We start from the raw sequence: 13,515 nt of genomic DNA, 5'->3' as shown, positions 1-13,515 counted from the left end.
AATCCTCTGTTTTAACGATGGAGGATCATTTGATTTCCAGTTAAGTAAAGTTTTTTCAAAATAATTGATGAGAAAAGTATGGTCCAACCCATTGTAACGGTTCTCTTCTATCTCCTCCTCTGACGAAGAGGTGGAACAAGGATCGGACCGAAATGCGGCGTGATGATGATTCATGTTATTTTAATGAAGGAAGAAACTATACATGAAGAAAATACAAAATGATGAAATGTGAAAACGGAAACAGCCCTATCTGGTGCAAAGACAGGAACAAGGACACTAAGGACAATCACCCACGAAACACTCAAAGAATATAGCTGCCTAAATATGGTTCCCAATCAGAGACAACGATAAACACCTGCCTCTGATTGAGAACCATATCAGACAGCCATAGATTTAACTAGAACACCCCACTAAGCTACAATCCCAATACCAACACACCACATACAAAAGCCCTATGCCACACCCTGGCCTGAGCAAATAAATGAAGATAAACACAAAATACTTCGACCAGGGCGTGACAGAACCCCCCCCCCCCCCCCCCCCCCCTAAGGTGCGGACTCCCGGACGCACATCAAAACAATAGGGAGGGTCCGGGTGGGCGTCTGTCCATGGTGGCGGCTCCGGCGCGGGACGTGGACCCCACTCTATCAAAGTCCTAGTCCCTCCTCCTCGCGTCCTAGGATAGTCCACCCTCGCCGCCGACCATGGCCTAGTAGTCCTCACCCAGAATCCCACTGGACTGAGGGGCAGCTCGGGACTGAGGGGCAGCTCAGCACTGAGGGGAAGCTCAGCACTGAGGGGAAGCTCAGCACTGAGGGGAAGCTCAGCACTGAGAGGAAGCTCAGCACTGAGAGGAAGCTCAGCACTGAGAGGAAGCTCAGGCAGGTAGTTAGATCCGTCAGATCCTGGCTGGCTGGTGGTTCTGGCAGATCCTGGCTGACTGGCGGATCTGGAAGAGTCTGGTTGACTGGCGGATCTGGAAGAGTCTGGCTGACTGGCGGATCTGGAAGAGTCTGGCTGACTGGCGGATCTGGAAGAGTCTGGCTGACTGGCGGATCTGGAAGAGTCTGGCTGACTGGCAGATCTGGAAGAGTCTGGTTGACTGGCGGATCTGGAAGAGTCTGGTTGACTGGCGGATCTGGAAGAGTCTGGCTGACTGGCGGATCTGGAAGAGTCTGGCTGACTGGCGGATCTGGAAGAGTCTGGCTGACTGGCGGATCCTGGCAGACTGACGGATCTGGCTGCTCCATGCTGACTGGCGGCTCTGGCTGCTCCACTCTGACTGGCGGCTCTGGCTGCTCCATGTAGGCTGACAGCTCTGGCGGCTTCTTACAGACTGGCAGCTCTGGCGGCTCCGTGCAGACTGGCAGCTCCTTGCAGACTGGCAGCTCCTTGCAGACTGACAGCTCCTTGCAGACTGGCAGCTCCTTGCAGACTGGCAGCTCCTTGCAGACTGGCAGCTCCTTGCAGACTGGCAGCTCTGGCTGCTCCATGCAGACTGGCAGCTCTGGCTGCTCCATGTAGACTGACAGCTCTGGCTGCTCCATGCAGACTGACATCTCTGGCTGCTTCATGCAGACTGGCAGCTCTGGCTGCTCCATGTAGACTGGCAGCTCTGGCTGCTCCATGCAGGCTGGCAGCTCTGGCTGCGCTGAACAGGCGGGAGACTCCAACAGCGCTGTAGAGGAGGAAGGCTCTGGCTGCGCTGAACAGGCGGGAGACTCCGACAGCGCAGGAGAGGAGAAAGGCTCCAGCAGCGCTGGAGAGGCGAGGCGCACTGTAGACCTGATGTGTGGTGCTGGCACTGGTGGTACTGGGCCGAGGACACGCACAGGAAGCCTGGTGCGGGAAGCTGCCACCGGAGGGCTGGTGCGTGAAGGTGGTACAGGATAGACCGGACCGTGCAGGCGCACTGGAGCTCTTGAGCACCGAGCCTGCCCAACCTTACCTGGCTCGATGCCCACTCTAGCCCGGCCGATACGAGGAGCTGGAATGTACCGCACCGGGCTATGCACCCGCACTGGGGACACCGTGCGCACCACTGCATAACACGGTGCCTGCCCGGTCTCTCTAGCCCCCCGGTAACCACAGGAAGTTGCCGTAGGTCTCCTACCTAGCGTCGCCATGCTCCCTGTGAGCCCCCCCCCCCAAGACATTTTTGGGGCTGACTCTCGGGCTTCCATCCGCTTCGCCGTGCTGCCTCTTCATACCTGCGCCTCTCAGCTTTTCCGCCTCCAGTTCTTCTTTGGGGCGGCGATATTCTCCAGGCTGAGCCCAGGGTCCTTTACCGTCCAGTTCGTCCTCCCATGTCCATTCCTTCTCTTGCTGCACCTTGGGGCGGCTACACTCCCCTGGTTTAGCCCAGGGTCCTCTCCCGTCGAGGATTTCCTCCCATGTCCAGAATTCCTTATTAAGTATCTCCTGCTGCCGCTGTTGCTTCTCCTGCTGCTCCTGCCTGTTGACACGCTGCTTGGTCCTGTTGTGGTGGGTGATTCTGTAATGGTTCTCTTCTATCTCCTCCTCTGACGAAGAGGTGGAACAAGGATCGGACCAAAATGCGGCGTGATGATGATTCATGTTATTTTAATGAAGGAAGAAACTATACATGAAGAAAATACAAAATAATGAAATGTGAAAACCGAAACAGCCCTATCTGGTGCAAACACAAAGACAGGAACAAGGACACTAAGGACAATCACCCACGAAACACTCAAAGAATATAGCTGCCTAAATATGGTTCCCAATCAGAGACAACGATAAACACCTGCCTCTGATTGAGAACCATATCAGACAGCCATAGATCTAACTAGAACACTCCACTAAGCTACAATCCCAATACCAACACACCACATACAAAAACCCCATGCCACACCCTGGCCTGACCAAATAAATGAAGATAAACACAAAATACTTCGACCAGGGCGTGACACCCATTGGGTATCTCACCGCACCCTCATATGCCGTGTCGTCAAATATGTCGATAGATAGATTACAAGTAAACTTACATTGTAAAACTTCTGACAGCCAACTTTCTAACTCCGCCCATAACTTTTGCACTTTATGCCACTCCCAGAAAGCATTCATTATTGAGTCATTTGAAGTTTTACACTTAAGACATGACTCTGCCGTTGTGCTGTCGATTTTGTACATTTTGTTTCTTGAATAATTCACTCTGTTTATACTGGATTAAGCATACATTTTCTTTCACTGTAATTTATTTAGTTATGTTCCAACACTCCCTCCATCTTGTGCCATTATATATCAATTATTTTAGGCCTTGGTTCCAATAGTTTAGTTTATATTTTTTTCTAAGAGATTGTCAGTTGGATATGCTCTCTGCAAGGTTTTATATATCTTAACTATCATATGAATTTCATTTTCTGACTAAAATAGAATTACTTCAACATTGCTTTGATGTCCAAAATATTTAAAATAAAAATGTTGTGATATACAACTATTAAGTTGCATGTATTTAAAAATGTCACATTGGTCAGTCCAAAATGGCTTTTTAATTCTGTCATGGAAATAATTGTATTTCCTGTTACCAAGTCATTTATTTTATACCTTTTAGTTTCCCATGTGGGTGAATTTATTTGTGATTTCTGAAAAGCTATCCAAGGATTGCTCAATAGGGGTGTGTTTTTAGGAGTGATATTGGTTCTTGTAGAATCAGTTTAATCTTCCATGTTGTTCTAGTGTTCTAACTGGGAAGTTGTTCATGTTCTTAGCTCCATCCTTTGAAAACAAACACGTAAAAAATAATCTGTGATTGATTATGCGCATCTTCAGTATGTACCCATTGTTCCAGTTTAGTGCATTTAACTCTACATCTCAAGTCTCGTTGGGTGGCTAATTGATACAGTTCCACATCTGGAAGGTTACAACCACCCTCAGACTCAGGAAGATGTAAAACCTTCCTAGTTTATTCTATGAGTTTTATTTGCCCATATGAAGTCTGTTATGACCGAGGATACTTTTGGGAGCCATGCCATTTTGAAGAGGTTTAGTCTACCTTTAAAATTGATGGGAGAATTGTTCCATTTCATTCAATCTGCTAATGGGAATAAGTTATCTTTATATATTTGTTTCTTTGTCACTTATTAAGCATCCTAATTATTTAATATTTTTTGTTGTCCACTTAAAGGATAATTCCTATTGCCATTATTTAATTTGAATTTTTTAATATCCTGAGATTTGACAGTATTCTGAAAACATTCTAATTCTGCTGACTGGAGTGTTCTTTAATGAGGCTCATTCTGGGTGGGTGTTGATTACACACCTGTGTTCTGAGACCATGATTTGAACACCATGTTTGCATCTGAAGTTGCTATGTGGCAGCATAGATAGACTAGAGACTACCTGCTACAAGGCACCTATCCATACAACGCGCACACACCCTCACACATTTTCACACACAGCTTTATCTTCTGGAATTAGGTCAGTGGTTAGAGAATGGTTGATTAAAGGGTCTGTGATTTAGGAATGTGGTCTGTCTGTGTGCCAAAGCTTTCAGTATTAATGCATTCCAGGAAAGGCTTGGATTTATTTAGCACACACAGTATTCTCTGTTCCGACCTTCATCCCCCCACGTCTCTCTCTCTCCTCGCTCTCTTTCGGCATACCTCTATCTATCATAGATGAACCTTTCATTTTTAGCTATATCCCCTGTTTATTCCTCATACCTCCCCTCAGAACATCAACCTCTCCCTGCTTCTCAAGGCCTATCTGCCATTTCCTTCTCTTGTTCTCCATCTTTCTCTCCCTCCATCTGTTCACTCACCCATATAATGCAGTAAAATGGATCTCTCCTGTCTGCTCAGGCCACACTTGAGCATCTAAAACTAGATAGAATATGTAGAAATGATGATGGACCTACATGTATATATTCTGGGAAGGCTTTCCAATAGATGTTGGAACATTGCTGCAGGGACTTCCATTCAGCCACGGGCATTAGTGAGGTCGGGCACTGATGTTGGGGGATTAGGTTTGGATCGCAGTCGGTGTTCCAATTCATCCCAAGTTCTTCCACAACGATCTCCACAAACCATTTCTGTATGGACTTACTTACTTACTGACTTTATTGTCCCCATGGGGAAATGTTGTTGCAGTGTCATGAACACATTTAAAGTGGCGTTTAAATACAAAACAAGATTGATTTTCATAACAGTTACGCACCAATAAAAATAATAATAGTAAGAAATAATATATATATATATTTTTTAAAGAAAAGACTAGCCTGCTGGCCTTACGGGGTCAATGGGAACATTCGCCCGAGCTATTTAGGAGAGATATCACACCTGGCACAAATGATTTGTCTCATTCTGTTTTTCCTGCTGAGGGGTGCCATATACCTGCACCCAGAGGGGAGTAATTCACAGTCCAGGTACAGGGGGTGGCTTGGGTCTAAAATGACCTCGCTTTGTGCACGGGGGAATTGTTATGCTGAAACAGGAAAGGGCCTTCCCCAAACTGTGTCCACACAGTTGGAAGCACAGAATCTCCTAGAATGCTAGTGTATGCTGTAGTGTTAAGATTTCCCCTCACTGGAACTAAGGGGCCCAAACCATGAAAAACAGCCCCAGACCATTATTCCTCCTCTACCAACCTTTACCTACCTCAATGCATAGTGACAACTGTAGTGTTCTCCTGCCATCTGCTAAGCCCAGATTTGTCTGTTGGACTGCCAGATGGTGAAGCGTGATTCATCACTCCAGAGAACGCGTTTTCACTGCTCCACAGTCCAATGGCGGCAAGCTTTACACCTCTCCAGCCGATGCATAGCATGGTGATCTTAGGCTTGTTTGTGGCTGCTCGGCCATGGAAACCCATTTCCATGGCCAAGTAGCCGTTCTTGTGCTCACGTTGTTTCCAGTGGAAGTTTGAAACTCGGTAGTGAGTGTTGCCACCAAGGTCAGAGGACTTTTATGAGCTTCAGCACTCAGCGGTCCTGTTCTGTGTGCTTGTGTGGCCTACCACTTCGCGGCTGAGCCGTTGTTGCTCCTAGACGTTTACACTTTACAATAACAGCACGTACAGTTGACAGGGACAGCTCTAGAAGGGCAGCAATTTGATGAACAGACTATGAAAGTGCCACGTTGAAAGTAACTGAGCTCTTCAGTAAGGCCATTCTACTGTCAATGTTTGTCTATGGAGATTTCTTGGCTGCGTGCTTGATTTTATACACCTGTCAGCAACGGGTGTGGCTGAAACATACTTTTGCATATATAGTGTAGATACATACACACATTTGTGATAAAAAAAAACAGCTTCATTCCAGAGAACACAACTCTGTGGTTTCAATGCGTCTACAATCTTGTTTGTCCCCTATGGGCCCTGGTCAAAAGTAGTGCACTACGTAGGGAAATAGGGTGCATTTGGATGCAGCTTTGTCTCATGTCTAGGAGCTTGGCTCTTCAGTTCAGTTCTTCCTGTGATGCCCCAGACCACCACAGGAAGTTGCTTTGTGACTGACCACTGCTTCCAACTGCTTCCTGTTTTGAAGGCTTCGGAGTGGCGATGGGAGGTTTTCACCATATGTCTCGGATTTATGAGAAACACTGGCGACAAGGAGAGAACTGTTGAGGACAAAGATTTTGTTTCTTTCTTTCTCGCTCTTTCTCCCACCGATGCATAAACACACACACACACACACACACACACACACACACACACAGTGTGGTTAAGGTAGCGTGGCTAATTCTATCATTCAAGCAGAGGTTACAGATTGTTAAAGGTTACATGACTCTTCGGCAAACATTTTAGAAGACAGTGTACACTGTGTGTATGTTTGTTTGTTTTTCTCACCATGCTTGTCTTTATAAGCCTGCGTACAGGTCACTTGTGTACAACTGAATGAGTGTGTTTGTGTGCCCAGGTACTCTCTTTTCAAGGTCATTTGTTCAGGGTCTATATTGATGTCCGAGGTGTGTGTGTGTATTGATACGTGCACTGAGGTTGTATGTAGACATATGACAAATGAAGTGGCTCTAAAGAGACTGTAATTTAATCAGTCTATTGAATAGGTCACATGGCATTTGCTCCTCCAGATCAACACAAATCTCTGTCTGTGAGACGATATCCTCATAGAACTACACATCATTCTCTAGAGACTTGTTACTGGTCTTGTCCCAATACACACACTTGCCTAGTATGCAAAAACAAGAGTTCGACCGATTATGATTTTTTAACGGCGATACCCATTTTTGGAGGACCAAAAAAATGCTGATACCCGATTAATCAGCCGGTTAAAAATATATATATATTATATTTGTAATATTGACAATTACAACAATACTGAATTAACACTTTTCTTAAACTTAATATAATATATCAAATCTATTTTGTCTCAAATAATGAATCTTCAATTTGGTTTAAATAATGCAAAAAACACAGTGTTGGAGAAGAAAGTAAAAGTGCAATATGTGCCATGTAAAAAAGCTAACGTTCAAGTTCCTTGCTCAGAACATATGAAACCTGGTGGTTCAATATTCCCAGTTCTTCAATATTCCCATTTAAGATGTTTTAGGTTGTAGTTATTATAGATTATGACCCATCAACTATTTCCCTCTATACCATTTGTATTTCATATACCTTTGACTATTGGATGTTCTAATAGGCACTTTAGTATTGCCAGCCTACTCTCAGGAGTTGATAGGCTTGACGACATAAACAGCGCTGGGAAGCAAGCATTGCTAACACGGAACCCATCGTGAATAAATGTATTTTGTCCCCCTACACCAAACGCGATCACGACACTCAGGTTAAAATATCAAAACAAACTCTAAACCAATAACATTAATTTGGGGCCAGATTAAAAAACATTAAACATTTATGGCAATTTAGCGAGTTAGCTTGCACTTGCTAGCTAATTTGTCATATTTAGCTAGCTTGCTGTTGCTAGCTAATTAGTCCTGGGATATAATCATTAGGTTGTTATTTTACCTGAAATACACAAGGTCCTCTACTCCGATAATTATTCCACACATAAAACGGTCCACCGTATCGTTTTTAGTCATCTCTCCTCCTTATATGGTGAATGGCATTTAAACTTTCGTAGTTTTACCATGACAACCGGCAACACTTTTCGTCTTTCAATCACCCACGTGGGTATAACCAATGAGGAGATGGCACATGCGTACCTGCTTCTATAAACTAATGAGGAGATGGGAAAGACTGGACTTGCAGCGTGATCTGTGTCAGAAATTGAAAGGACTTCTATTTTATCTCTTGGCAACGCAGACGCATGTTGACGCTCGCGAGCTGTGTGGATGCAATAATTGAATAACATAGATTTCTAAATGTATTTTGCAACGCTCGCGCATGCAACGTGTGCGGTGTAGTCAGGGTATTACGAGCCTGCTACCGCCTACCACCGCTCAGTCAGGCTGCTCTATCAAATCAGACTTAATTATAATAAACACAGAAATACAAGCCGTTGTTTAAATATTCTTGTTACATTGCACAACCTTCAATGTTATGTCATAATTATGTAAAATTCTGGCAAATTAGTTCGCAGCGAGCCAGGTGGCCCAAACTGTTGCATATACTCTGACTCTGCTTGCAATGAACGCAAGAGAAGGGACACATCTTCCCTAGTTAATATTGCCCGCTAACATTAATTTCTTTTAACTAAATATGCAGGTAAAAAAATATATACTTGTGTGTATTGATTTTAAGAAAGGCTTTGATGTTTATGGTTAGGTACAGTCGTGGAATGATTGTGCTTTGTTCACGAATGCGCTAGTTAAATCATCACCCGTTTTGCGTAGTAGGCTGTGATTCGATGATAAATTAACAGGCACCACATTGATTATATGCAGCACAGGACAAGCTAGTTAACCTAGTAATATCATCAACCACGTGTAGTTTAACTAGTGATTATGTGAAGATTTATTGTTTTTATAAGGTAAGTTTAATGCTAGCTAGCAACTTACCTTGGCTCCTTGCTGCACTCGCGTAACAGGTGGTCAGCCTGCCACGCAGTCTCCTCATGGATTGCAAAGTAATCGGCCATAATCGGAATCCAAAAATGCCGATTACCGATTGTTATGAAAACTTAAAATCGGCCCTAATTAATCGGCCATTCCGCTGCACCTCTAGCAAAAACATGTAGGTTTATATTATGTGCAATTTCAATAATCTAGTGTGCTTTAAATGCCAGGATGTCATACTCAGTTTGGCTTTTCATCTAGTAGAATTCATTGCACACTTTTGAGGAAGAGAATCTTCTTTTCACACAGGCATGTTCGACAACAGCTGATAATCCGAATAGTGTTCCACAACATCAACAAACGGCTGGGAACAAGCTGGATTGCACATATGATGACACATTCTCAGTATGGATGAGTAGTATGTTGATATTTGGACCCTGCTGCATATGATCGTACTAAACAGTATGTTCTAAATAGTACGCAGTACGATTAGTACAAAGTTTGGAGTTGAAATAAGTAGTAGGCAAGCCAGATTTAGGACACGGCCATTGTCTGGCTGTGTGTGAAATGGCACCACATAGGGCTCTGGTCAAAGGTGGTGTACTATACTATATAGGGAATAGAGTGCCATCTGGGACACCTCTGATTGGGGAAGTATCAGTAACGGATGTCTGGTGTCTAAGCTATACATGGTACAGACACAGGCCTTTAGACTGCAAGATAAACAAGTCATTGATAGCATTTCGATGGTATTTATGTCCAGTCATTATCGCTTGGTCTCAAGGCGTTTTATGTGCACCTGGGTGTGAATGGCCGGGAGAAACCACACTAGTACTGATGAAGTACTGTAGATTTAGTGCCACATTGATTTTCTTTGGCATCACTGGAGCTAGTGTCTGTCTGTCTGTCTGTCTGTCTGTCTGTCTGTCTGTCTGTCTGTCTGTCTGTCTGTCTGTCTGTCTGTCTGTCTGTCTGTCTGTCTGTCTGTCTGTCTGTCTGTCTGTCTGTCTGTCTGTCTGTCTGTCTGTCTGTCTGTCTGTCTGTCTGTCTGTCTGTCTGTCTGTCTGTCTGTCTGTCTGTCTGTCTGTCTGTCTGTCTGTCTGTCTGTCTGTCTGTCTGTCTGTCTGTCTGTCTGTCTGTCTGTCTGTCTGTCTGTCTGTCTGTCTGTCTGTCTGTCTGTCTGTCTGTCTGTCTGTCTGTCTGTCTGTCTGTCTGTCTGTCTGTCTGTCTGTCTGTCTGTCTGTCTGTCTGTCTGTCTGTCTGTCTGTCTGTCTGTCTGTCTGTCTGTCTGTCTGTCTGTCTGTCTGTCTGTCTGTCTGTCTGTCTGTCTGTCTGTCTGTCTGTCTGTCTGTCTGTCTGTCTGTCTGTCTGTCTGTCTGTCTGTCTGTCTGTCTGTCTGTCTGTCTGTCTGTCTGTCTGTCTGTCTGTCTGTCTGTCTGTCTGTCTGTCTGTCTGTCTGTCTGTCTGTCTGTCTGTCTGTCTGTCTGTCTGTCTGTCTGTCTGTCTGTCTGTCTGTCTGTCTGTCTGTCTGTCTGTCTGTCTGTCTGTCTGTCTGTCTGTCTGTCTGTCTGTCTGTCTGTCTGTCTGTCTGTCTGTCTGTCTGTCTGTCTGTCTGTCTGTCTGTCTGTCTGTCTGTCTGTCTGTCTGTCTGTCTGTCTGTCTGTCTGTCTGTCTGTCTGTCTGTCTGTCTGTCTGTCTGTCTGTCTGTCTGTCTGTCTGTCTGTCTGTCTGTCTGTCTGTCTGTCTGTCTGTCTGTCTGTCTGTCTGTCTGTCTGTCTGTCTGTCTGTCTGTCTGTCTGTCTGTCTGTCTGTCTGTCTGTCTGTCTGTCTGTCTGTCTGTCTGTCTGTCTGTCTGTCTGTCTGTCTGTCTGTCTGTCTGTCTGTCTGTCTGTCTGTCTGTCTGTCTGTCTGTCTGTCTGTCTGTCTGTCTGTCTGTCTGTCTGTCTGTCTGTCTGTCTGTCTGTCTGTCTGTCTGTCTGTCTGTCTGTCGTGTAACCAGGGTTTCTCCAAAGATATTCTCAAAGAAGCAGCAGAGAGGAAAGATACTCTTTTTTTTTTATCTTCCAGGAACAAAAAAAGAGTGGGAATAGAGAAGAGAGAAAAGGGAGCCATGAGTTGATGAATAAAGGAGGCATGATGATCAGACATAACTGATCCCTGTTGGGAGAACACCTGTTTGACAGAGACTGTTACATGAAGGATCAGGGACTTAAAACCCACCACCACTGTTCTCTCTCTCTAGTTATCCCCCCGTTCACACGTTCATTCCTACTCCTCAGATAAAACACTGCTGCCCTTCGGTGTTCTCCGAACTCCCTGTCCCCTCTCCGTGTGATCACACTCATGTGTACATACCATTCATATTCTCTCTCTCTCGCTCTCTCTCTCTGTCTCTTCTTGTGGCAACAGGTCACAAATCTTGCTGCTGTGATGGCACAGCAATCTCTCTTCCTCTTTTTACCAAACAGTCCTGCTGTTTACAGTTGAACAGTTAAAGGGGCTTTTTATTGGTTATACCTGACTAGCCAACTAACCTTTGACCCTGATCAGTGTATGATGCAGTCAACCTTAACGATATGACATAGATAAAAGGACGTGCTAAATGACTGAAGCTTCTGAACAAGGTATCTGGGTTTCCTCTTGGACAAGAAGCTTCAGTAGAGTAAATGTACAGACCTGATCAACAAAAAGACTCAACGGAGACTGTACTTTCTCAAAAAGCTGGAATCTTGTAATGTTAGTTGTACTATACTGACTCTGTTTTACAAATCTTTCATTGAGAGTATTTTAACTTTTTGTATTGTTTGTTGGTTTAGCAATTCCACTGTCAGCCAGAGAAATATGCTGAGAGGGATTATCACCACAGCAAGCAAGGTACTAGGAGTCAAACAGACAGGCCTGGATGAGATCTTTAAGGTCAGGGCCCTCCCCAAGGTACTTGGAGTCCAACAGACAGGCCTGGATGAGATCTTTAAGGTCAGGGGCCTCCGCAAGGTACTTGGAGTCAAACAGACAGGCCTGGATGAGATCTTTAAGGTCAGGGCCCTCCCCAAGGTACTTTATTAGACCCAAGCCACCCAAGACTTTGAACTACTCCCCTCTGGTCGCAGGTATAGAGCTCCCCTCAGCAGGAAAAACACAACTAGACCATAATTTGTGCCAGGTGTGGTATCCCTCCTAAATAGCTCAGGCTAATGTTCCTACCAACTCAGTAACTGTTATGAAAGTTGTATTGTCAATTTGTTTTGTTGTTTAAATGTGTACATGACACTACAACAAAATTTCCCCATGGAGACAGTAAAGCCAGTAAAGGTTGACGCAGTTGAAGGAGATAGATGGGCCCATAGAATTACATTCAGGAGGCTGTGCAGCGAAGATTGCAAAGGTCCTACACCTATTTGTTTGGTGCATTTCTCTGGGTGTTTGTGTGGGTTCAGATTCTACATTGATTCTACATTACTCCGATTTAAGTTTAATGTTTACCCGCGTTAGACCTATTCTTGAGTATCGGCTAGGCTGATTGATAAGATTGCCAAGGTATTCATTGGCTGCGTTATAGGAACCTTTTAATGTGTGTTAACGTGATTGGATTACAGAACGTGACCCCTCTGTTCTTCCCTGGTTCCCCATCATTCAGACTCCAGCTCCGATGCTGCCACAGATTGCCTTTGACAGTTAAAAAATAATAATCTAGAGCTAGATATATCCGTAATTGAATAAACCCACCCCTCTCTCTCTCTCTCCTCGAGCGGAACAGTGATAGAACTCAGATCATTCGGAGGCCAAAGTCATCAAGGGGGCATGGAATTTGAATTTTCAAAGCCCATCAGTGTTTGATTAATGGGTTATTGGTGAAGGTCAAAGGCACTCTGACACATGTTATCAGAAAGAACACCAGCAAAGTGAAATGAGCCTCTGCTGGGCTGGGTAGGAGTGTAAGTTTATCTGTATTCATTCATTCATTCATCTCTCTCTCTGTCTCTCTAATTTCCCCTTATCGATTCCCCACACATCCGCTCCTCCTCTCTCTATAGGATGGGTCTCGTGCTGGTCGTGAGAGGAAGAAGACGGTATCCTTCAGCAGAAGTCTCTCTGAGAGGAAGATCAGCAGCGCTGCAGACTGCATCAGCGCCATGGTGGAGAACATCACCCATTACACACACTAGTTATAAACCCGTTACTACACTAGTTACACATGTTCCATTCTAGTTGTACAGTTCTGAAGTGGCAGTGTCTGTTGGTTTGTTTTTTATACAAGTGACTGAAATATAACTGGGGTGTATTCGTTAGTGCACACCATAGCAAAACATTTCACAACGGAAAACAAAGTCAAAAAAGTTTCTCATTGGTCAAGTGCAGGCAGTTCCTTCCCGTTCAAGGTGTGTGCATGTTTGACGTCTCATCTGTCTCCAGATGGAGGGTACTGAGTTTCGGAAGGTGCGCTCCAACTCACGAGTCTACCAACGCTACTACCTGCTGGAGTCAGGTCTGCAGGCCCTGCGATGGGAGCCCTCCAAGAAGGAGTCAGACAAGGCCTGCATCGCCGTCCCCTCCATCAGAGAGGTAGGTAGCTACACCCGCATCG

The 13,515-nt window shown here is 44.9% G+C and overlaps 1 protein-coding gene across 1 annotated transcript in view; it reads left to right on the top strand.

The window, feature by feature from the left end:
* The window catches only part of LOC109904385 (inactive phospholipase C-like protein 2), a 54,294-nt gene that overhangs the window by 17,123 nt on the left and 23,656 nt on the right, over nucleotides 1-13,515 (top strand). The window contains exons 2-3 of the mRNA XM_031788951.1: nucleotides 12,965-13,066; nucleotides 13,344-13,493. Of these exons, the coding sequence (XP_031644811.1) occupies nucleotides 12,965-13,066; nucleotides 13,344-13,493 (252 nt within the window). The remainder of the gene's footprint in view (nucleotides 1-12,964; nucleotides 13,067-13,343; nucleotides 13,494-13,515) is intronic.

This window comes from Oncorhynchus kisutch, linkage group LG14 (assembly GCF_002021735.2).
Source record: "Oncorhynchus kisutch isolate 150728-3 linkage group LG14, Okis_V2, whole genome shotgun sequence".
NCBI classification, from domain to species: Eukaryota; Metazoa; Chordata; class Actinopteri; order Salmoniformes; family Salmonidae; genus Oncorhynchus; species Oncorhynchus kisutch.
This window is presented reverse-complemented; position numbering and strand designations above follow the sequence as displayed.